This window comes from Poecile atricapillus, chromosome 14, assembly GCF_030490865.1.
Source record: "Poecile atricapillus isolate bPoeAtr1 chromosome 14, bPoeAtr1.hap1, whole genome shotgun sequence".
NCBI classification, from domain to species: Eukaryota; Metazoa; Chordata; class Aves; order Passeriformes; family Paridae; genus Poecile; species Poecile atricapillus.
In genome coordinates this window covers 5,923,499-5,948,276 of record NC_081262.1, presented here as the reverse complement: position 1 = coordinate 5,948,276, position 24,778 = coordinate 5,923,499, and the positions used below count along the sequence as shown (strand labels likewise).

Sequence of the window (24,778 nt, the reverse complement as noted above, 5' to 3'; positions counted from 1 at the left end):
GCCCCCGCGGGCAGAGCGCGCAGTGCGCCCCGTGCCCGGCAGGGGGCGGTGGCGGGCGGTGCCCCGGGACGCGGCCACGGGCAGTGAGTGGGCGAGCAACAGGACAGGGCAGTGGCCACTGCAGGGACAGGGAAATGGTCACTGCAGGGACAGGGAAATGGCCAATGCAGGGACAGGGCAGTGGCCACTGCAGGGACAGGGAAATGGTCACTGCAGGGACAGGGAAATGGCCACTGCAGGGACAGGGCAGTGGTCACTGCAGGGACAGGGAAGTGGTCACTGCAGGGACAGGGAAATGGTCACTGCAGGGACAGGGCAATGGTCACTGCAGGGACAGGGCAATGGTCACTGCAGGGACAGGGAAATGGCCACTGCAGGGACAGGGCAATGGTCACTGTAGGGACAGGGTTTGGACAAGGAGCTCTTTAAGCTCTTTCAGTGGCCGGTGGTGCAGCTCCGGTGCCCAGGGCAGGGTTGGGGAGCAGCCCAGTGCTGCTGCCGTGCATCCCCCTGCCCTCAGCAATCCCTGTGCCAATGTCAAAGTATTCATGATGTTACAGCAAGGAAATACACGAAATATGCTTCTCTTCCTCTGCTTATTTTTCCAGCCAGCAATAAGCTGCAGCAGCTGCTGCTACTGTCAGTGTTGAGAAGGGTCTGGGCACCTCCTGGGCACTGTAATTGCAGATATTTGATTTCACCAGATAAGTGACTGTAAAGTTCTGTGTAAAGGTAAAGTCTAAAAAGTCCTGCTTTGGGAGATGATTCACTGCAGTGCAGAGAGGCCAAGAGGTAAAATCAAGGCCTTGTGGTGACTTTTTCAAGCTCTGTTTGCTGATTTTTCATCTTTGTGTGCTTGCCTTTTGGACTGTAGCTTGTTAATGTAAAGGGGGTGTCCCATGACCTGCATCTCTGCTCTGGGTGCAGCGGGGCATGGCAGCAAGGCAGACAGCAGATGTTTTGCCAGTATTGTAAACAATAACAGCTTTATTTTCTTAGCTCATACATAACAGAGTAAAGACAGTCTCATAACTTAGTGTTTTGTTAATAAATAATCAGCTACACTGTACTGCCCACAGCCCTGCAGGGGTAGATCCTGTACGGAGAAGAGCAATGAAATCCCAAGCAGTCAGTTCCAGTGCAGAGAAGGTAAGAGCTTCTCTGAAACATCCATGTCCAAACCTTGGTTAGTGCTGGGCCGAGAGGTCCAGAGGAGTCTGTGTCCCAGCTGGGTGGGAGATTTGAGAGGAGCTGGAGCACTCACCAGCTGGAAACTTCACAGCACAGGGCAGCAAGTCAAATAGAGCATAAATTAAGTGACACTGCGAATTAGTCTTGAAGTGGTTTTTGTTTTAAAGCCAGTCCAACCATGTGATGGAAAACTGGAGTTTAGCAGGTGGGTTCACCACCAAGGGAGCTGCAGAACCTAAGCATAGTCCTGTGGGTTTCCAAGCAGTAGTTTTATGTGCAGAATCTTATGCCTTTAGGAAAGGAGGCTTTACATCGTCTGGTTGCATAAACTTTGTTTCTATAGTCTTTTGTATCTATAAATGTGAAATTGGCAGCATGGGCAGTAATGATCTGCGTCCTTGAAGAGCTTCACAAAGAGAGGGACGAAGCAGCATCCGAAGCAGCACCTAGAGCCAGAGGGGAGATGGACATGTACAGGATTACTGGCTTTCCTTTTCTGCTGGCCACAGCTGTGATTTTCCCCTGCCTTGTTCTGTCTGCCTTTTCTCTGTGTGAATCCACTTCTTTCCCAAGTCTATTAATGTTTAAAGCATCTTCCAAAATATTAATCTTCTTTGCTTCTGATATCTTATGCATGAGTCTGCTTCTGAGCCTGATTCTAAATTACAGTTGGGAAGTAGACAATGGTGTACTAATTTCTGCTTGTCTTATGGAAAGTGAAACATACTGGGTTAAATTTAGCAAGTTTGCATCCCCTGTAGCCACGATGACTGCATCTAGAAAGGACAGGGTGACTCCTCATTGAGTGGAGACAGGCAAAGTGTCTGTATAAGCACTAACTAGAACTTTGATTTTTAATTACTCATTTTTAACCTTCTGCAGTGCTGAATCTGCACAATGCCCATGAAAACTTACCCAACCATGCACAGGCTGGTGCACAGGAGGTAGGACAGCCTGCCCAGTCTGTAGGTGACCTGGGTGGTGATGTGCTGGCGGCAGGAAGGACAGATTGTGGAGGTTGGTTTGCTGGAGAAGATCCCTGCGACGATGATCGGAGGCTGGGGCACCAAATAAACTGAGCTCAGGAGGAGAGGAGAAACAGCCAGGTTAGAAGCACAGGAAATATTTTGCAAGTTACAAAGCTTTAATTGGGAGAGCGGGGGTTTTTAACGTGGCGCCCGTATTATTATTGTTGATTTCAGGTGTATTCCTAAGAACCCCTGTGCTGGTTGTTCTGTGTGTGCCAACACATTGCAGCTAAAACCAGCCAGAGTTTACCTGGATAAGGACAAACACAGGGAATTGTCTATGGGATAATCCCCAGCCAGGCAGTTCCCACCAGCCTCTGGTAGATGTACTCTGACACTGAGGATTTGTCTTCTGATATTTAAAATAATACAAAAATGCTTGTTCTCCCTGAAGAAGAGATTTGAAGGATGTTGGGGAATTTTCTGGATCAACTTTTCAGTGTTTATAAGAAATTATTCAAAGTAGTTTACTCTTACACCTGAATGCCATCAAACAGCTGCTGGTGCTGTCCCCAGTTAGTCTCTAGCTCGTGTTTTTGCAGTCTACACTTGACTGTCATATTCCCTGAGGGACACGCTCCTTGTAGGTACACAAAGGATACTTTTTTCAGAAATGTTTTCAGTTAAAAAAAAAGGCATTTTAAGGATCCTAAAACATGTTTAGGGTACAACTTCACAGTGTTGCCTGAGGCAAAACTTGAGGAGTGGGAAGGTATCTGTTAAATAGATAGCACAGAGCATGTCTGAGTTCAAGTGCCTTCTGGTTTTAGGGATATTTAAAAATGCATGTCTCCTTTCCTCCTGTATGAGGTGTTATTGACTGTTCTTCAGAGCTTTTCCTCAGCATCTCCTTTAAGCTTCTCCACTTCCATAAAGGTGACTAGAACAGGAACACTGGCCTTACAATGATTTGTTCTGAAAGCCCTGGCTTCTGGCCTTTTTGGTTTGGTTTTATTTTAATGGTTACTTGTGTAGATTGGCTAAAGCTGGAAAATCAAGTCTGAGTCCCTTGTCTTAGTTTATCTTCTGACATTTCTGTGGAAATCTTCCAGCTGATGAGATTGTGACTGTGTCAGAAAGCTGCCACCCTCTGTGCTGGTGTAAAAGCTGAGCCCAAGTGGCTCTGCTGGGCTGCAGCAGCAGGGCCAGGGCAGCAGCGCAGCCCCAGGCTCACCGGGCTGCTCGATGGTGACGCTCTCTCGGTAGGAGTAGGGCGGGGGGGAAGGATACTCGTAGCCCCCTGCAAAGAAAAACAGGGAAAAACGTGTAAGTGCAAACAGCTTCTGGCTCCCAAAAGCCCTGTGGAGTGAGACAAGAGGGGCCTGGCAGGGAGAGCCAAATCCAGCACAGCGAGGAGCAGCCACTGGACGGGTTTGTGGATTTTCAGAGCCAAACCTGCAGTGACTGCCTGGTCTCATTTTATAACAAAAGCTGAGACCCCAAATCATTCTTCAGGAAAGGCAGCATAACACTGAAATGATGCTCAATCTTAATTTGAGGACTCCACTGATAAAGGACTCACAGTACTTCTACCTTCAGTGGTAACTACATTTACTGTGAGCATTTAGAGCCTTTTCACTTGTTTAAATTTTATCAGCTTTCAACGAAGTTATTTCATTGTACTCTTCGTTCTAGAAACAAAAAGTTAAAATATCTTTTTTCCTTTTGTTTTGGGAGAAGGGAAGCTGGTGACTAAGACACCTCAAGCTTTTTCAGTTCTTTTGCTAATCTTTCAAATTAAGAATGCAATCAGCCTACCCGAGGTGAAATAAATTACTGTATTAAAAAAAAACACATTCATGAATACATTCAAAATAAATCCATGTAAAAAGCTTTACAGCCAGCTAGAGTGGATGTGGTACCAAACAACAGGACTGGTCTGGGACAGGAGGACAGTCCCCAAGAGAAATTTTGGTTGGTCAAGCCTGGATGACACTGGAGAAACGCTCACCCCCAGGCAGAGCAGCCCCGAGCTGGGAGCCCAGCCTGTGCTCAAGATTTTCACAAACAATGGGAGTGCAACCAGGGAATGAGCCCACAGGGATACAAATGGAATATAAAACCAGAGTTTTCCAGAGTGAGATTAAATACAGTGGCAAAGGTGAAAAAAAAATGTTAGCAGTATTTTCTTGAATGGCTTGCCAGAAGTGGTAGAGATTTGCAATGGCATTTGGGTTTCGTGGTGGTGGGGTGGGGTTTAGTTTTTTGGGCTTGAGGAGTTTCTGTTTGATTTTTTTGTTTGGTTTTTAGGGGGTGTTATTTGTAGGGAAAAAGAAAATTTAAGTAAAAAAAAAAAAGTAAAAAAATAAAAGTGATGAAAGTGAAATAATTTCCTTCTGATCTAGAAGAGGAATGTGCTTAGCACAAGTGAGCTCCCACTCGATGTGTGTTAGTGAAGGATCTGCTCTGTGCACAAGGACAAGAGGCTGCAGCTCAGTGCTGATGTGTGCAGTGCCTGTGCCTTGGCTGAGTGGCTCACAAGTGAGATTCCTTCTCCCCAGCCTCTTGCAAGCTCTGCTGAGCTTAGAAAAAGGCCAGAGAGATCTTTGAAGACAAAAATATTTACAGGCAGATGAAATGCTCTGAAAATGAGTCAGGTTTGGAGGCCCACGACTGACACACGGAGCTTTATTAGCTCCTACCTGATCTCCCATGCGGATTGTTTCTCCAGTCCTGCTCAGTAAATGGCAATTTCCTCAGGTGCAGGGAGGTAAGGAAGGTGCAATCACTAAAGATGGGGAGTGCTGTGAGGTCCTTGTGAGAGCTGTGCCAGGTTTCAGAAGGAAAAGGCAGCCCAGGAGAGCAGCAGGCTCTGGCAGCCCTGGAGCTGAGCTCATGGGCAGGGATGGTTCCTCCTGTAAGAGCCTGGCTGCAGAGCTCGCCCAGGGAGGGTAGCTCTGGCCAGCAGGGATGGGAGCAGGAAGGCCAGGCCTCTGTGAAGCTAGATGACAATTTAAGCAGGACACAGCCCATCCACATACAGAGTTTGCTGGCTGAACATTTGCACATCAGGAGTATGAAATCATTGCAGCGACACAGCTGCAGTAAAGCGAGTGTTTTTTGAAAAATTATTAACTGAACCAACAAAAATATTTATTGCCATTTTAATGATGTGTCTATTAGGAGATCCTAAGCCAACCCTGGGTTTTATATTCTGGCACAGACACTTTCTAAAGCCATCCTGCCCTGGCAAGGCTGGTTGTTGGAGTCCCAGGCACAGAAAATGTCCCTTCATCTGTGCTGACAGGCTCAGACACTCAAGAGAACCTGGATTTAACTTAAGACCATGGAGAAGTCTTCCAAAACCGAGTGGAGAAGCTGGGAAGGTGAATGTGTGAATTAGATAGAATTATGCTAAGTCACTGGGTGACAAATACAGAGTTTGGTGTTTGAGATATAGTATATAGTATATTATATATATAATAAGAGATGAGATGACGGTTCTTGGACATTGGTTTGTCTTTGCCTCCCTTCTTTGGGATTTGGGTATTGAAGAATCAGACAGAAAAGTATGCAGTGTGGAACACAGGTGTTTGGTTATTGGGTTAAAAGTAAAAATAAATTAGTTGGCATTTGATAATTGGATAGTTTATGCTTAAAAGGCCTAGTGGACAGAGCCCGAGGTGGCCATTTGTAGCTTGTTAGGTTAGTGTGTAGAAGTGTTCACTGTCTGTAAAAATGTAATATAGATAAGGTAAAATAAACGTCCTAAATCTGAATGCACAAACCATCTCCACTCATCAATCCCGATCCTGGGGAACAGAACTGAACACTTTTACATTTGGAGCCCCACACACTTGTACAGGTGGGCCCCAGATGTGCTGGGTGCTGTGATGGGTGATGTGATGTGCTGGGTGATGTGTTGGGTGATGTGTTGGTTGATGTGATGGGTGCTGTGTGGATGCTGGGCTGGGTGATGCGTTGGGTGCTGTGTTGGTTGATGTGATGCTCTGGGTGCTGTGCTGGGTGCTGTGCTGTGTTAGGTGCTGTGCTGGATGCTGTGCTGGATGCTGTGCTGTCATGGGTGCTGTGTTGGTTGATGTGTTGGGTGATGTTCAGGGTGCTGTGATGTGCAGGTTGATGTGTGGGTGCTGTGCTGGTTGATGTGTGGATGCTGTGCTGGATGCTGTGCTGTCATGAGTGCTGTGCTGGGTGATGTGCTGTGCTGGGTGCTATGATGTGTTGGTTGATGTGTGGATGCTGTGCTGAGTGCTGTGCTGGATGCTGTGCTGTGCTGGATGCTGTGCTGGGTGCTGTGCTGGGTGATGTGTGGATGCTGTGCTGGATGCTGTGCTGGATGCTGTGCTGGTTGATGTGCTGGTTGATGTGCTGGGTGCTGTGCTGGTTGATGTGCTGGATGCTGTGCTGGGTGCTGTGCTGGTTGATGTGTGGATGCTGTGCTGGGTGCTGTGCTGGGTGCTGTGCTGGTTGATGTGTTGGATGCTGTGATGGGTGCTATGATGTGCTGGGTGCTGTGCTGGATGCTGTGCTGGGCGCTGTGCTGGGTGCTGTGCTGTGCTGGATGCTGTGCTGGGTGCTGTGCTGGTTGATGTGCTGAGTGCTGTGCTGGGTGCTGTGCTGGGTGCTGTGCTGTGCTGGTTGATGTGTTGGATGCTGTGATGGGTGCTATGATGTGCTGGATGCTGTGCTGGATGCTGTGCTGGATGCTGTGCTGGATGCTGTGCTGGTTGATGTGTTGGATGCTGTGCTGGATGCTGTGCTGGATGCTGTGCTGTGCTGGTTGATGTGCTGAGTGCTGTGCTGTGCTATGCTGGATGCTGTGCTGTGTTGGGTGCTGTGTTGGGTGCTGTGCTGGATGCTGTGCTGGTTGATGTGTGGATGCTGTGCTGGGTGCTGTGCTGGGTGCTGTGCTGTGCTGGTTGATGTGTTGGATGCTGTGATGGGTGCTATGATGTGCTGGATGCTGTGCTGGATGCTGTGCTGGATGCTGTGCTGTGCTGGATGCTGTGCTGGATGCTGTGCTGTGCTGGTTGATGTGTTGGATGCTGTGATGGGTGCTATGATGTGCTGGATGCTGTGCTGTGCTGGATGCTGTGCTGAGTGCTGTGCTGGATGCTGTGCTGGTTGATGTGCTGTGCTGGATGCTGTGCTGGATGCTGTGCTGGATGCTGCACCGGAGCCCCGCAGTCAGCCCTCGCAGCCCCTCTCCCCAGCCCCACGTACCGTCCTGCCCGAACTCCGGGGCCGAGGGTTCGGGCCGCGGCTCGTACACGATCACCGGCACCTGCGGGCCCTGCTTCTCCCCAGACATCTCTGCAGCTCACCTGCCGAAGGGAGGGCAAAGGAAAACCTTCTGTAGGTGACTCTCCGTGCCCTGCACTTGCCAGTCCTCCTGCAGCTCCCAGCTCTCCAGCTCGGGGGCTGCTCAGAGGGAAATGGGTTCTCACTCTCCGACTTTTGGCAGGCTGGAGAGCGGTCAGCTCCTGTCACAGCTCACGATGGGAGAGCTGGAGGGCACAAAATACCATCTGAACATTTCTTTGTGCTGGGAAAATGTTCCCCAGAAAACACCGTTCCAATTGTGCAAGCTCGCGACTGAAAGAGTTACCTTTGCAGAAAAATTAACCAATGCTTTTCCCTCTGGGTTGTCAAAGTAATCAAGGAAGGGAAGAGCACACTTGGAGCACCTATGGAAAACCTTCACGTGTTATAAAGTCACTGCAATCAGCCGCAATTCGGATCTGTCTTTCTTTGGGTTATTGTGCAACCTTATCACCATTGTTATCGTGAGCAGTTTTGCCCTGTGAAACTATTGTCTCATCGGTAGGTGACAGGCTTTTGTTGGGAAACATCCTTATTATGGGTGACTGTGCTGCCCGAGGCTCTGAGCAAGATGAGGCCACAAGATGTGTGTTTTGCAGGTGTTGGCAGCAGCTGATCCTCGCAATAAAGGCGGGTGGGAGGAAGGAGAACACGGATGCAGATACATGGTGTATTGCTGTCAGCGGAAATTAATTATTCCTAGCTGCCCCTTGCACCAGTGTTAACTGAGTTCCTACTAACATTTACTGTGAGACCCCTTTGCAGGAGAAAGGCACAGCCTTTTGGGACAGGTCAGTGAGTGTTTTGGAGGGAAGTTTTTTGGGGAAAAAGGGGCACAGGTGCACAAACTGCCCGAATGTGTGAAGTCAAAGAGAAGCAGCAGACGAATTGCTGGGCAAGGCAGGGTGGTCTCAGCCGGTCTATTTACAAGGAGTGTTAGAGGAGGAGGATGAAAAAGGGAGGATCAGTAGTGCTGAGATGAAGCATCAGCCCCGCAGGGAGAAAAAGGAAAAAGAAAAAAAAAATGGCATTTGAAAATATCAGCAGGGAAGATGTGCCGTAATTTTCACAAATCTGGATGAACTGCAGGTGATACAAAAAATGGCAGCAGAATGAGTCATAAAGGGAATAGGAAGGATGCTGTGGATAAAAAAATCAGAAGTACAGCATTGGCCACGCTATGGCCAAAGATGCCGAAAGAAATTGCAAATACACAGATAGGAGAGGATGGCTGGAAAAAGGCGCATCTCAGTATAGTTGTTACAAAGGAGCTGAAACAGGGGATTGGGAATGGCAGAGGTATAGGCCATTGTTGAAGCTTCATGAGGATCCCACTGAGAAGAATAAAATTGAGAGTCAAGAGAATTTGGGTAGGATGAAGCTGTGAGAACCAAGGGAGAAGAAATAAGAGCCTGTCGGTAGTGACTGTGGGCTCAGGAGTGTGGCGATAGATAATGTTACATTAGCAGGTGTTGGCCAAGAGCTGTTCCCCTGGGACCGGGATTAGTGGGGAAAATTACAGGGAGTCTCCAAGTTTTTTGTCTTATTCCTATCTTGGTACACTAAATACTGGGTGGTGTCCATTGGGGTGGCACTTCTGCAGAATTCATCTCGCTGTGAAACAGGAAAAAGAGGAAAGGGCTTTTGAATTCCATCCAGTGCCTGTAAGCCCAGGCGGGCGCTGCAAGAGGCGCAGGGTAGGAGGGAATAATAGTGGCTAACACAGCGAGAACTTGGCAAGTTAAGTGCTGTGAGCAGGAACACACTGACTAATCCTGGCTCCACCCAGCCAGGGATCAGGATAACACCTCCGGGAGGATGTGCAGGGCACGAGGGGCAGAAGTGAATCAGCAACAGAGCAGGGAATAGTGCGGGATGCCGGGTTTGTGTCTCAGGACAGGGAATAGTGCGAGATGCCGGGTTTGTGTCAGAGCAGGGAATAGTGCGGGATGCCGGGTTTGTGTCAGAGCAGGGAATAGCGCGGGATGCCGGGTTTGTGTATGAGAGCAGGGAATAGTGCGGGATGCCGGGTTTGTGTATGAGAGCAGGGAATAGTGCGGGATGCCGGGTTTGTGTAACAGGACAGGGAATAGTGCGGGATGCCGGGTTTGTGTATCAGAGCAGGGAATAGTGCGGGATGCCGGGTTTGTGTAACAGGACAGGGAATAGTGCGGGATGCCGGGTTTGTGTATGAGAGCAGGGAATAGTGCGGGATGCCGGGTTTGTGTAACAGGACAGGGAATAGTGCGGGATGCCGGGTTTGTGTAACAGAGCAGGGAATAGTGCGGGATGCCGGGTTTGTGTCTCAGGACAGGGAATAGTGCGGGATGCCGGGTTTGTGTATCAGAGCAGGGAATAGTGCGGGATGCCGGGTTTGTGTCAGAGCAGGGAATAGTGCGGGATGCCGGGTTTGTGTATCAGAGCAGGGAATAGTGCGGGATGCCGGGTTTGTGTAACAGGACAGGGAATAGTGCGGGATGCCGGGTTTGTGTATCAGAGCAGGGAATAGTGCGGGATGCCGGGTTTGTGTAACAGGACAGGGAATAGTGCGGGATGCCGGGTTTGTGTATGAGAGCAGGGAATAGTGCGGGATGCCGGGTTTGTGTAACAGGACAGGGAATAGTGCGGGATGCCGGGTTTGTGTAACAGAGCAGGGAATAGTGCGGGATGCCGGGTTTGTGTAACAGGACAGGGAATAGTGCGGGATGCCGGGTTTGTGTCTCAGGACAGGGAATAGTGCGGGATGCCGGGTTTGTGTCAGAGCAGGGAATAGTGCGGGATGCCGGGTTTGTGTCAGGACAGGGAATAGTGCGGGATGCCGGGTTTGTGTCAGGACAGGGAATAGTGCGGGATGCCGGGTTTGTGTCAGAGCAGGGAATAGTGCGGGATGCCGGGTTTGTGTCAGAGCAGGGAATAGTGCGGGATGCCGGGTTTGTGTCAGAGCAGGGAATAGTGCGGGATGCCGGGTTTGTGTATGAGAGCAGGGAATAGTGCGGGATGCCGGGTTTGTGTATCAGGACAGGGAATAGTGCGGGATGCCGGGTTTGTGTAACAGGACAGGGAATAGTGCGGGATGCCGGGTTTGTGTATGAGAGCAGGGAATAGTGCGGGATGCCGGGTTTGTGTATCAGGACAGGGAATAGTGCGGGATGCCGGGTTTGTGTAACAGGACAGGGAATAGTGCGGGATGCCGGGTTTGTGTATGAGAGCAGGGAATAGTGCGGGATGCCGGGTTTGTGTATCAGGACAGGGAATAGTGCGGGATGCCGGGTTTGTGTAACAGGACAGGGAATAGTGCGGGATGCCGGGTTTGTGTATGAGAGCAGGGAATAGTGCGGGATGCCGGGTTTGTGTAACAGGACAGGGAATAGTGCGGGATGCCGGGTTTGTGTATGAGAGCAGGGAATAGTGCGGGATGCCGGGTTTGTGTCTCAGGACAGGGAATAGTGCGGGATGCCGGGTTTGTGTCAGAGCAGGGAATAGTGCGGGATGCCGGGTTTGTGTCTCAGGACAGGGAATAGTGCGGGATGCCGGGTTTGTGTAACAGGACAGGGAATAGTGCGGGATGCCGGGTTTGTGTATCAGGACAGGGAATAGTGCGGGATGCCGGGTTTGTGTATTAGGACAGGGAATAGTGCGGGATGCCGGGTTTGTGTATCAGAGCAGGGAATAGTGCGGGATGCCGGGTTTGTGTATCAGAGCAGGGAATAGTGCGGGATGCCGGGTTTGTGTCTCAGGACAGGGAATAGTGTGGGATGCCGGGTTTGTGTATCAGAGCAGGGAATAGTGCGGGATGCCAGGTTTGTGTATCAGAGCAGGGAATAGTGCGGGATGCCGGGTTTGTGTCAGAGCAGGGAATAGTGCGGGATGCCGGGTTTGTGTATCAGGACAGGGAATAGTGCGGGATGCCGGGTTTGTGTATGAGAGCAGGGAATAGTGCGGGATGCCGGGTTTGTGTATCAGGACAGGGAATAGTGCGGGATGCCGGGTTTGTGTATTAGGACAGGGAATAGTGCGGGATGCCGGGTTTGTGTAACAGGACAGGGAATAATGCGGGATGCCGGGTTTGTGTATGAGAGCAGGAAATAGTGTTCGATGCCGGGTTTGTGTCTGATCTAAAGAAGCTGGTGAGGCAGACGATGCGGGCTGGTGCTGCTGACAATGCCCTGAAGTGTGTCCCTGTCCCTGTGTGTGTCTGGCTCCGTGCTGCAGCAGCTGTGTGTGCTGGGGGAGCACTGCTGGGCTCAGCTCCTGCAGGAGCCTCCCCAGCCTGTGCCGGGAAAGGCCGGGGTACCCTCTGGGCCTGAACGCTGCACTTCCAGAGGGCCAGGAAAGGCATTTTCTGGGGTCCTTTATGCAGCCCTGCAGAGCCTCTAATTCGGCATAGAAGCGCTTGCTCTCAGTCCTTGGTTCCAGCCCTGTGTAAGGTGCCTGAGAGCCCCTTGGGACTGTGACCCCAGACCTGTGGGTGGGGCTGCCGTAAATCAGAGCAAGAGATTTCCCTCCTTTTCAGGTGTTGGAGAGGAAGATATGGGAGAGAACTGTGTGAGTAGCCCTGGAGGAAGGAGAAATACCAGGAACAGTTCCTGAAGAGCAGGAAAATGCCCTGTAGACTTGCCTACAGCAACACCCAGGAGGGTCACAATTAACAGCAGCGATGTGAGGTGCCCTCTCTGCAGTGACCCCGAGCAAACAGAGCTCTGTGCAAGGGCAGAGCAGCCCCTGGGGCTCTCCTGGGGTTTATCCGAAGCACAGGGACTCAAACTACTGCAAACTGCTTGATTTGCAGGCAGAACTGTGTAGGGACACCAAATCAATTCCCTGTCTTCTCTCTACATACGGATATAAACCGGTTTGCACTGGAAAATAAAGCTGACTTTAAGTCCTGTGGAAATCAGTATTTCAAAAAAGAAGTAAATCTCACCCTGAGGCATATGCACAGAGCCAATTCAGCCAAAGAAAGGTGCAAATGACAAAGCCTTTCTGTTCCAGGAAGGAGAGATTCCAGGGAAGGATGGGCGGGCAGTTTCCATCATCTTCCTCTGGTTTGCTCCAGGGTCTTGTGTTTGGGTGTGAAGAGCAGCCTGTTTTGGGTGTGCAGGCAAGCAAAGCTGTGGAATTCCAGGGCACAGCCCCATTCTCCAGCTCACACATGTGCACCTCTGCACATCCCTCCTGAATTCCCTGCTGGCTAAATGACCCCATGGGTGGGATTCATTCCAAGTGTGCCTGCAGGGGCACAGCCACTGTCATCTGTGCTTGGAAAGGGGTTTCATTTGAAAACCAAAGTTCCCTGCAGTGCTAATACTTCCTTCAGGTTCATACCTGGCTCTCAAGGATGGCATCTCAGCAAGCAGTGACTTCAGAAGCAGTGTTTAATCTCCATTCCAGCCTCATCTGATGCCAGTGTGGGATTTGCCACTCAGTGAGGGTGTGTTCAGAGACAGAAAAAAGGGAACATGGAATATGGGAGGAAACTTTAAGATTTGGATGTTTGAAGAATCTAGGGTACTACATTCAAAAGTTTGGTATTTTGGAAGATTAGCATTAAAACATTATGATAAATGATCTCCACATTTCATGGACATGTGGAAGAATAGCAGTTTTCTCCAGTGGCCTGTTGGCTTGTAGGATGCTGGCCCAAAAGCCTTTTACTTTGCTGCAATGTGTTCTGGTTCTCCTGCCATCACTAGCTTAACATTTCCTGGGCATTTAGCCCTTCCAGCTGTGTTTATCAGACAATTTAAATTTCTGATGTTTTAAAGGGTGGCCATAAAATGCCATTGCTGGCATGCAAGTACATCTGGGGCTTGAACAATATCAAGAGCCTGTTTCACTTGATTGAAGCATTTAATTCAGGTTTTGCCTATCAATGAAACACTGAATTCCTCAGGGGGAGATCTTTTCCCTTTAGTCCTGAGTTGGTCATTTTGGGTAACATCCACAGTGTGGTGAGAGTTTTCAGATGTTCAAGAAGGAATAGTTCCAGCTCTAATATAGACAAACATAATTGGGGAGCAGCATTCAGGTATTTGCCCATTCTCATTCTTAAATAGAAGCTAAAAGAGAGGACTGCTGGCAGCAAATAAGAAATTGGACTTTAGAAAACATTAATTATATCTGAAGTAGACAACCTTTTCAAGGGGATGAAGAACTCTCTGCCAATTCCCCATTTTACTTGTGAAATTAATTTTTTAGCATCACAGTTATTCTGGCTTTAAGCCTGAATCAGGTTACCAGCCTCTTCAAATGGAGAGGATGTAGCTGAGGGGATAGACTGAATATGCACCATATTTCTTGTTGCAAACTCTTTACCTGGTTCCCTTTTCTTGTCTGTTGACAAGACAGAGAAGCTCCCTGACATGTGCACTCAAGGCTGCTGGAAAGACAGGCACTGCCTGGATTTTCCAGTCCTGTCCCACATCAGATGTTTATGTCAGGTTATTCCTGGGTGAAGGGAGCCCCAGTCTATAATTCTGTACATTTACTGCTCCTGCTTAAAGCAATTCAAAACACTGTAAACTTTCACAAACCTTCTAGTCTGGAATTATTAATAGCAGTTTCTCGCTGTGTGCTATTGTGCCAGCATCATGCTTTCACAGAAAACCTTCTCCCCTCCAGCCAGCCCAGAGAACATTCCCGTCCCTCTGCAGCCCTTCCTGCACAGGACTGAGCAAGGTTTTGAGTCCTTTTCATTTCTGTACAGTGACTTCACCCTCCTTGCCCATGAACAGTCAGTGACCTCTGTCCTCAGCCTATGGAATGGTATGAATGTCATCTTGTATTTAATGGAAAAGTTGTCTGCAGAACAATCCAGCAGCACTTATTTCCTTTTCCCAGCCACCTCATGCTGATGGTTGGTATTTAAGTTGTCATTAACCAGCAGCAGGTCTTTCTCCTCCAATGTCATTCTGTACTAATGAACTCCCAGCTTGCAGCTGAAATTTTCAGTAGTTTTCTAAGTGCACTGCTTTGTCACATTATAATGCACACAAATACTGCCACAGCAGGTCTCTAACTTTTCTTATTCTGTGTAATACATTTTCTGCTTCCATAATTTGTTTCTTAAGTCATACATTTTATTAGCCACTCCTATATTTATGCCAAGGTTATTAATTAAAATACTGAATAAGATCCATCACTGCTTTATGTGCTAGGCTTTGATGCAAACCAGGTTTATCTATTAAACCTTATTCCTTAATTTACTGTGTGAAGTATAATCCCTTGTTCCCTTGAGATGACCAACTTTATTCACATTTAAAGGGCACTTGCTCTGAAGGGTGAGCACAGCTGAGCCCTGGGATTGCATTAGAACTTGTCCCTCCCTAATTGCCTTTCCAAAGATAGATAATAACCACTAAAGGGATGTATTGTCCAGTGGTTTGTGTATTAACCTGGACTGGGGAAAAAAATTGGGCTCAGTTCCTGTTTTGCCACAGTGACATTTAACAATTAATTAATCTTGGTTTTCCTTAGCTCTGTTGTGGACAGAAATACTCTTTTGGGGAGATACTGCATCAGTTCTGCTGTGACATGGTCACATTTGGTTATGCCTTAAAACTTGAGCAAACAGAAGATAGGAAATGCTGAGTTTAGATTCAGCCTTTGTCTTTTATGAACACAATTTTGTCTTTCACATTCCCTTTTAGTCTTCAAAATTGAGGGCAGCCTTACACAGTTGTTTCCAGCACTTAATCATTACTTTAAAAATTGATGTTTGCCAGCTTTTAATTTAATTCCTTTATAGATGAGCGTTCCCTCACCAACAGCATTGAATCAGGGGTAGCCAGCATTTCATTTACACCCTTTTAAAAAGAATGCCCATAACTTGTCCTTCAAATGAAAGCTGATAGAGCAGCTCAAGTAATGTGTCCTACATCATCTGGAGCTGGTTTAGCAACTCTTACAAAGTTATTAGGAATAAATTCACTTGAAGCAAGCAGGTGTGTGCCCTGCTTTTATGTGAGAGCTTTCCTATGGTGCATCAGTTCAAATTTCTATCCTTATTACTGCTCTCATTTCCACCTTCTCAGAAAACTCCCTTTCCCTTCATCCATCTCTGATCTGTTCTAGGAGAAAGAGAAAATATCCTAAGAAAAAGCCTGGCCTATAGATTTTAGGAACAGGAGAGAGGCTTGCAGATTTTCAGAGTTTGACATTCTAATCTGGAAAAGTTGACAGTGACACCAGAGAGCCACAGTCCCTGAGCTCACTCTGCTTCAGCCCTTGGCACCTCCCTTCCTCTCCTCCTGAGGAGCAAGCACAGCCTTGATCCCAGACCATTTGGAAGCTCTTACCTTTCTGTAGCTCTGGCAGATCTGGGGAGGAAGAGGAGGCTTCAGAAGGTGTTCACTTGATCCATGTCTGTGCCCTGGCTGAGCAGGGCCATGGCCCTGGGTCCTGCCCCTGCAAGGTGCGAGTCAGCCTCTCTGAAATAGCACAGTGCACAGGCTGTAATTAGCCCAGTTTGCCACAGCCCCAGCCCACTGCTCACACCTGCTCTGTCACACAAGGAATGCTGTGTGACTGGCTTGCACCAGAGGATGTTTTTGTTGCTTTGTTTCATTCCCAATATCCCAGAAATTTTCCTTTGTGCCAAGCTGAAAGCTGAGGGAGATGATGAGAAGCAACCCAGGAATAACTTGGAGGCAGTGGAGAAATATGTATCCTCAGCCACTGTGCTTCTCTGTGAAAAAAGAATGATAAAAAGCCACAGGTACAAGTGTATCTGGGGCTCTGATATTTTATTATTGAAATCACTTGAAATTTCTGACCAGTTAAGTGTGCTTGGATCAGCAAAGATCTCTGTGCAGGCTGGTAACCATTGATATTTTAGCTGGGATCCTCTTGGTAACCAGGTGTGTAGCTGACCTGGATCTTTGTTAAATAGATGCTTTGTGGTGGGTTGCCAGATGCCCACCCAGGTTCTCTTATTCTTCTCAACAGTGAAAATAAGATGGAAATGTCCTTCAGGTGAGATGAAGTCAGGGAGGTCACATACCAATCTCCATCCCAGGCAAACCAGACTTGGTTTGGGGAAAACTAACTGAATTTATTGCCAACTAAAACATATTTGAAAGGTGAGAAACAGAGACAAAACCACCTCCCTCAGATGCCACATGTTTGGCACTCTCCAGTGGCCGTGTGACCCTCTCAGTAAGAATTGTTTTTACTCATCTGAACCTCCTACAAAACTGTTTTGCACAAAGATCTTGCTCCACAGCAGGAGCCCATCCCCAGTGCTTCCCACCAGGACGGAGCGTGGCACCCTGGGCACCACATCACCAGCACAGAACATGCTGCTGGCTGGCTCCTGGGAAAAATCTTATTTAAGGAAGGGCTGCAGCAGCACAGGAAGCCCCTGAGCTTGGAAAGTCAAGATTGCACATATTTAGCAAAAGAGTGTTTTATATTTCCCAGTAGAGCTGGAAAACTGCCATGGGAAAAGGAAGAAGAGAGGGAACTGTTGTGTACTCCAAGTTTTCACTCCCCTTTTGTCACCACAACTTGGTAACTCTGCAAACTGAGATATTTGTTGTTGTTAATGGATGTTTCAGTGGGTTTGGACGCTGTTAGTGGTGGCAGCACATCACCTGCCTCTCCTCCAGACGTCAAGGACCAGGTACAGAGCACTTACTCAGATTTGCTTCACTGCCAAAGTGCACTTTGTGCACTACACACATCATCAGAGTAGCTGCAGACTCACCTCACAAGAGTCACATCTCCAGGCTAAACTGAAAATATTAAAGGATGACTGACATAACTGTGGCTGATCCCATTTCTGCCTTCCAAATCTTTACTCTTTCACAGGTTTCTTATGTGATATTGGGCAAGTTATTCACTCCTCAGTGTTGTCTTCATGTAAAGAAAAATATTAGACTGATCGTAAGAAATCAATTTTAATACAAATGTTAAGATACTGCTTTATTGAAACTCAAATGCTTTGTGGAGAGACTTTATCTTGACAATATTTTCTAGGAAAGTCACTGCATGTTCACACTGCAATGTACTATTCCTTAAAGAGGTGCTCTAAGGTCTGGGGAAAGCATTCTGGAAGAAAAAAAAAAAAGAGAAGTAATTATAATAATTAAAAAATAGTAATTAATATCTGTAGAAAAAAAATTGATTTAAGGATAGTCCTTTAATATATTTATATATCAGGAAATCAGTGTGGGAGAAAGGGGCCATTTCTTAGAGGATGGCTGTCTTTCCTTGTCCTGGAACAGCAGAGGAAAAGAAGCCATGAAACCACAAGTGCATCCAAAAGTACTCATGCACAACAAATTCTGGCTGTGATGTGGGGTGGCTTAAAGTGCTCAAATATTCACATCAGCTTTAATTCACTGATTGTGCAGCCTGGCTGACACCCAGGAAGGGCCCTGGAGCTGCCAGGGTGGGTGGGTGGCAGTGCCAGCGCTGTCCCCAGCTCCTTCTGTCCCCTCAGCCTTTATTGCAGCTGAGCTGGGGGTGCAGAGATCCTCCTGTCTCCTGCCAAGCTGCTCCTGGCCCTGCTGTGCTCCCCTGGCAGTGATCCCCCAGCCCTGGGGGAACTCAGTGCTTCCAAACTTTGGTTTATCACTGGCTCTGTTTGCCAATCTTAATTACAGTGCTTGCCCTAGGAGAAACAGTGTGATGAGGGGAGAGATTGTATCAGCCCCCTGCATGTCATGTATGCTATCAGAGACAAACAAGGGTGGAATAATCATTATAAATTAGTCCATCAAGTGATGATTGCTTTTCCTATCCTCTTAAAAAATAGCCACTTACTGCATGTGGGAGCTGTTCATCATTATTGGTGGCTTCTTTCCCATTTTTGCTTGCAGTTTCTCACAGATGGGAAAACTGGATTCAGGATTTTTTTGGGTTTATTTTCCTGCCTGAAGCTGGTAGTCCTGACTGTGGATGTTGTGGCTGTGGAGTTAAGATCAGAAGGATCTTTGTGTGAGATAAAGGCTGTCAGTTCTCACCTGGGGATTTCTGCAGAGCCACAGCACTGCTGGATATTAAGCCCTACTGACCCAGGTAGGGGAAGCAGCCCCTGGGGAAGCTCTGGGAGGTTTGGAGCCTGGCCCAGGACAGGACAGAGCACCCATCAGAGCAGTGAGGACAGGGCTTGTTCACCCACCTGGGCAGGTGGAATGGGGCACAAAGGAGATTTTTGTGGCTCTCCATTGACTTTAGAGGGGGCTCAGACAAGTGGCTCATGCTGTGCTCCTGACTTGCAGGTGGGTGGAACTGAGATTTAATTCTCTCTTTGATCCCATTTAAATAGTTCATATGTTCTTTGAAGCAAGAATGTCTCTTTCTTGCTGTTTTGTGTTCAGGTATAGCTCAGCTGACTGCAACCTCTGTTAAAGAATGACAGAAATAAAGTTGTATTGAGATCTTATTACAGATAACTCATATTTTGGTATAGCTTCTCTGCTACTGGAAAACTAACAATGGGTAAAAGTCCTTTGCTAATAAAGCTTGGAGAAAAAGCTAGACCTTTTTTCCAGTTTTAGAAAGCAGAGACCTTGTGCAATTCTCTCCCTGTTTACACCAGCACGTGTTTGGGTGCAGTCAGTGATATCTGGAGCTGTGTTTTGTAATTCAAGAAATTCAGTGTCTGTGAATATGCCTGCTAAATACAGTGCAGGGAGAAAGATTTCCTTTCCCAGTTAAAATACCACTTTACCACAGGTGAGCACAGCTCCCCTTGGCTGGGAACTCGCCTGTCCTGTTTGGTATCTGAATGCAGCATTTTCTTGGAACACCGATTACACAAGAAGGATAAGAGTGACTCAAATGTGAAACACCATTTTTCTCAGATAAGATCTAGGGATGAGTTACTTTAATGTGCAAAGTAAATATTTGGGTGACACGTGGCGGCACGTAGCTTAAAGCAGGAACCATTTCTGTGCAATGCTTTCCACATGAAAAATGATCTCCAACATGACAAATTGGACACTGGCTTCTTCTAGTAATTTGCTGATTGAAATAAGATGTAAAAAGAGCACCAACAGCACGTCATTCAGGAATCAGAAAAATCACTGTATCCTCTGCAACCCATCTGATCTGAGACCTCAGCCATTAGCTAGTTTTGTTAACAGCATGAAAGTCATGGGTTTTCCCCTTTTTTTTTTTTTATCCTTTTAAAATTAGTTTTAAAAGCTCTGAGCTTGGTGTCAGGAAGGTGGTTATAACATCCATGTAATACTCATTGATGATGTGAGGCTGAAAACACTTAACAGTTTAATTCAAAATTAATCTTTGAATCAAAGGAAAATTAATGAATGTTGGTTTGCAAGGAATACCTTTATGAAAAGTACTTTATTGTTTTCTCATTTTTATTTTGGATTTAAAAAAAAAAAAAAATCCACAATCCTAACTTGGTATTTGAAAATTTTTTGAAGTAATACATGGAAAAAAACAGTGAGAACATTTCAAAATGTATTCATTTTTTAAAATTTTTGCTGGTTTTAAACACCATGGCTGCTAATGGTTTTCAAGAGGAGACTGTTCTGTTAGGTCACTCACAACAAATTCTGCTTTCCTGCAAATGCATTCCTGCCACCAGGAACAGAAATTGTTGTGTGTTCAGCCTGGAGCCCTGGGCAGGGCAGGCAGAGCTGCAGGGAGGTCAGTGCTGAGCCCTTGGTGCCCCAGAGTGATGGAGCACAGTGTGAAACCCACGGCAGAGACACCCTGCTACAGGAATGGAATCATCTCCTGCTTGTTATCACACCTTAACAACTGCCAGAGCCGGAACCAGGAAGGATTACACTCACAGACTGGAAAAAAAATTAGGGAATTGTGAAATTTCATGCAGGGAGAACAAAGCCTGATGTACTGACGTGACTGTGGTGCTGACAGGGGTGATTATACAGTTGGGCTGTGCTTGGCATGTCCAAGAGGTGTAACATTTTCTGCTTGAATTTAAGGGCTTTCTGATTTTTTCTAACAATGGGAATCAACAGGATTGCCACCGACACGACACACATGACAAAAACACCTTAGAGACCATGGTGCTGATCTGGGAAGGAGGAGGAGGAGTGGACCCTTCACCCTCAGGGTCATTTGGGACGTTCCTTATCCAGATGCAGGTAATTAAGTTCAGTGGTGAGGACGGAGATGCTGGAAAGAGCTGACCAGCAGAGCTGGCTGGCAAGTCTGGGATGTTTCTGATGTAAGAAACAGTATGTGGTCAGATGCCTGGATTATTGTCCAATTGCACACTTTGGTGCAGCCACAAGAATTCCAGTTGTCCCTAGAACTCTATTTTATTTTAATTATAAAATTGGACAACGTGGAGAGGAGATTGAACATAGTTTAAATAGACCAAGAATATCTGTTCCTGTGCAAAGACTCTGCTGACCTTGCAAACACCTGTTGCAAGTGCAATCAAAATGTTTTAAAAGTTGCTTCCCCCAGGGAATCCTGCTACACCCAGAGGGGTGGGGGCACTCCTGTCTTCCCCCACGAGGTGGAAGGATGCAAAAGGCACAAAACCCCTGACTCCAGTGCCTGATCCCTCTCAGCTGAGGGGCTTCAAATCCCTGCAGGCAGGAGGAGCTCAGGGACCTGCGGCAGGTTCAGCCTGGGGGATGCTCTGGAGTCCTCTAATTAACTGGGGCAGTAATTAACCTTAGTCCCAGCATGGGGCCCTGCACTGGCAAATGCACCCTTTGGTTAATTTTGAGCATCCATAGTTTAGATGGATTTTTTGGGTTTGTTTTTGTTGTTTGGTTTTGGTTTTTTTTAGGTCTGTGATTCCTAAATTCAGTTTTGAAGAGCAAGGGACTGGATTTGATGATCCTCATAGGTCACTTCCCACCTGCAATATTCTGTTTCAGCTTCTGGAAGCAAACAAAATTATCTGAAAATTATGTTTTTTTCTTTCCAAGGGAATTAAATTTAAATCTTGAACACCTGGACCTTCCTTCAATTTCCTCACTTGAAAGAAGCAGCAGGTCAGAGCATCGTTTCTATAAGAGAAAGGATGGAAAGAGCTCAGCACAGCTGCTCTTAGTTGTGGCAGGTTAATGGCTGAATAACTGACATAATCAAAGATACAAATCCCAACCAGTAAATTCCTGGAAATGCAAAGTGTTCTTGGAATTTCTATGCTGAGATTTTCTGGGAAGATTGCTTCACCTGCCTGGTGGGTAGAGTATTACATCTTACAAGAGAACATATATTCCTCTTTTATAATTCATAATAATGTCCTTTTTTACCTTTCTCCCTTGATTGACCTTCCAGAGCACTTAACAAAAAATCTGCCAGAAAAGAGGTTCCATTTAGGGAGAGCAGCATTCTGTACTCTGACTTGCACAAAGGACAAAGCAGCTTTTCTGTGTGCATCTTGATAAAGATGGTGTTGGCCAAAGAATAATTTATACAAGTTACATGCAAAGTATAACAACTCTACACAGCTTCAGCTGCTGAGATTGTGACCGTGATTTGTAGAAAGCAATGTCATAAAATCAAAAACTGAAACGCACACTCGTGCTACATTAGTAAGCAGAAGGAAGATTGTATTGAAATGGGAAACTGGGGCTGGAATTGTGCAGATAGCAGAGCACTCGGTGTGTAGGAGTGGATTCCAGCCCCAGGAGCACACATGGCTTTGGTCCTGGTGCAGCTCACCCTGCTGGCTTTGGGCTGGAGGCTGCTGCCCTCTGCAGCCTGCAGAGCTCCAGAGCTCCGGGACGGTGGCACTGACAGAACCAAGACACATCTGTCCCTTCTGCTTCTCGCTTTTAGAAGCCTCAGGTTAAAATACATTCGTGTTTGATACCCCAAAATATCTGTTTCCAAGTAGTTTTACAGAAAGGTTAACAAAGTTAGGGAATTACAAAATCAAACAGAGGTAATGAAAAACCCAGAGCCATCTACTTAGATATTTTATCATCAATTCCATCAAAAATACAGCAAGAAAAGGCATTGCCTATTACTGGTCACTCACAAGGTCTGTAATCCAGTAACTCATCTCTTACATGAAGATTACAGCTTAAAAGCAATGAATCCTTTCCATCACTGAGTTCAAAGTAGGCCACTCAAAGATCTGTATGGGGACAGGATAATGGGATTTTCTTCTGTAGCTGAGGCTGGGGCCAGAACCTGCAGTCCTCCATAATCCCATTCCTCACAATTTAGGTACCTTTAAAGTTATTTTTGGACTCACTTCTGGAGCCCTCTCGTGTCTGAATGACCCTGTTGTTGAGCCTTGAGCAGCAGCTGAGGAATGAAGACCTTACTAATTAAAACAATCCACTTTATATGCAGTGCTTTTCCTGATGGAAACAAAAGACACAGCAGGAAGTTAGTCTTGTGGCTGGAACAGTTCTTTGAAAGTTGTCCAGCAGTGTCCAAATGTTTATCAGTCTGTGTTTGAAACTATGTCAAGAGGGACTTGTGGAGAGTTAAAGGTGTGCAAAAGTAGTACAGGAGATCAGGGAGGGAATTATCCTGGAAGCAGCTGTAAGCAGGATGGTTGTTAAGGTACTTACTGTACTGTAGAACTTGCTTAATGCTCTCCTGTCAGGCTGTGAAAGCACATCTTTATGTTGGGGTATGTCCCCTCTAATTTACAAGTCACTTTTGCTCAGTTTAAAGCCATTTTCTGCTATTTCAGGTTTCAGTCCCAAATAACTGCTGAAATTCCACCCTTTTAAGTGCAGTGCTTCTTCTGCAAGCCCTGTGAAAAAGCAGCCACGTACCCTGTGATCACCATGGTCAAGTGAAAACCAGACTGATCCTGCTTTATTTTTTCTGGCCTGAAGAGACAAGCTGTCTGCCCCTGCAGAGTTTACCCTTGTGGGTCCCAGCTGGCTGTGCCTTCACTGGGATGGAAACTGCTCCAGCCTGCTGAGTGAGCCATGCAACATCCCTGGATTCAGTGAGAGCAAAATAATTCAAAGGCACCCCAAGGAGCAGAAGTCAGACACACTGAAGAACAGCCCAGGCTGGGTAATCCAGTGAGTGCAGGAACTGGGAATTGTCCTGACTATGTGTGAGAGCCTGTACAGAAAGGAAAAAGAATGAGACAAGAAAAATATGTCAAAGAAAGAGTTATTGTGCTCTAAACTCCTTGGGTTGTTTTTGTGGAAGGCCCTTAAAATCTCGACCCAGGAAGATGGAGATAACACCAGCAGAGCACACCCAAAGCTAATTTGTGTGAGTGTTGTCAGGAGGCACTGTGGGAGAGAAGATGATGACTTTATGCCAGCACAGGGTATCTTGAGCACAAGCTGAGTGTTTCAGTTGTGAGTTTAGCTTAGTTTTGAACAGTCTGAAGCTCTGTAATGCCATTTTAAGTGGTTTTGAGTATGTTAGTTGGAAAAAGAAGATACAGAGAACTCTTTCAGCACAAAACTCTGTAATTTACTGGACACTGTTTTCAGGAGGATTTTGGTGCTGTACATGAGGTGCTCCATTTGCTTCTCAGATATTTTGCCAGGCAAGGTGCCCAATAATTATGTACTGAAAGATCAAGAGACACTGGTGCTCCTAACCAAACAATTTCACTTTCAGAGCATAAGGAACTCATGCAAGTGACAGGTCAGAGAGCAGATTAATTTGGACACAGCATGCTTCTCTTGAGAAGTCCTGCTTGGAGGGGAAGTGTTTCTTCTCAAAAAATAATAATTAAACAAGAGTGAGTTAGATTATGTACCTCTGGATATGCTTTGCACTACCCTGTCTCTCATTAACTCTGGCAAAATTACTAGTCAGAGAAATACATTATAACTCATCTGTTTCGTGGTGCCTCCATCAATTAGGAACAACAACATTAGGAAAGAAATTAAAAGATGATAAAACCTTTCATGGCTGAACCTAGTCTTTTTCTTTGACCCCTTTTCTCCTGGCATCCATTTCATTTTAATTCTCAGAAAATGGTCAAATCACTGATTAATTGATCATCCATTGGCATTGCTGTGAATTACAGAAGTTTTTCTGCAGAGCAAAAGGAAGTATTTCCTTGCTGAGCTGTTGGTTGAATGCTGCTCTCAGTGGCTCATGATAAAAGGGCTCAGAGTTTCCTGGAGCACTCAGACAGACCAGTGCACTAAGAAGCTCAGAAATACTACTTTTTCCCTTTTTTGTCTGTCAGCTGTGACACTTTCCCATCTGCCCTTGCAGCCCATCCCCGGATTGTTGATCAGCAGAGTTGACAAAGCCCAGATGACACGAGTGATGGCAGAGAAAGAGCCAGAGTGGCCTCATCAGTGCTTTTGTAGGGGCTGATCAGTCACGTTCTGCCCGAGCCCATCAGCTGCCTGCTCTGCTCTGAA

The 24,778-nt window shown here is 46.7% G+C and overlaps 1 protein-coding gene and 1 long non-coding RNA gene across 2 annotated transcripts; one reads left to right on the top strand and one right to left on the bottom strand.

Annotated features, from left to right (window-relative positions):
- Window positions 1-1,528: 1,528 nt before the first annotated feature.
- Window positions 1,529-7,491, bottom strand: LITAFD (LITAF domain containing). The gene is made up of 4 exons (XM_058850082.1): window positions 7,404-7,491; window positions 3,394-3,459; window positions 2,107-2,266; window positions 1,529-1,637 (listed from the first exon to the last, which is right to left on the bottom strand). Exons 1-4 carry the CDS (start codon window positions 7,489-7,491, stop codon window positions 1,529-1,531), a joined length of 423 nt encoding a protein of 140 aa, XP_058706065.1.
- LOC131584709 (uncharacterized) lies at window positions 2,166-24,110 on the top strand. The gene is made up of 4 exons (XR_009278789.1): window positions 2,166-2,297; window positions 20,462-20,587; window positions 21,389-21,645; window positions 23,119-24,110. It is a non-coding gene; the product is annotated as an uncharacterized LOC131584709 (long non-coding RNA).
- Window positions 24,111-24,778: the final 668 nt, after the last annotated feature.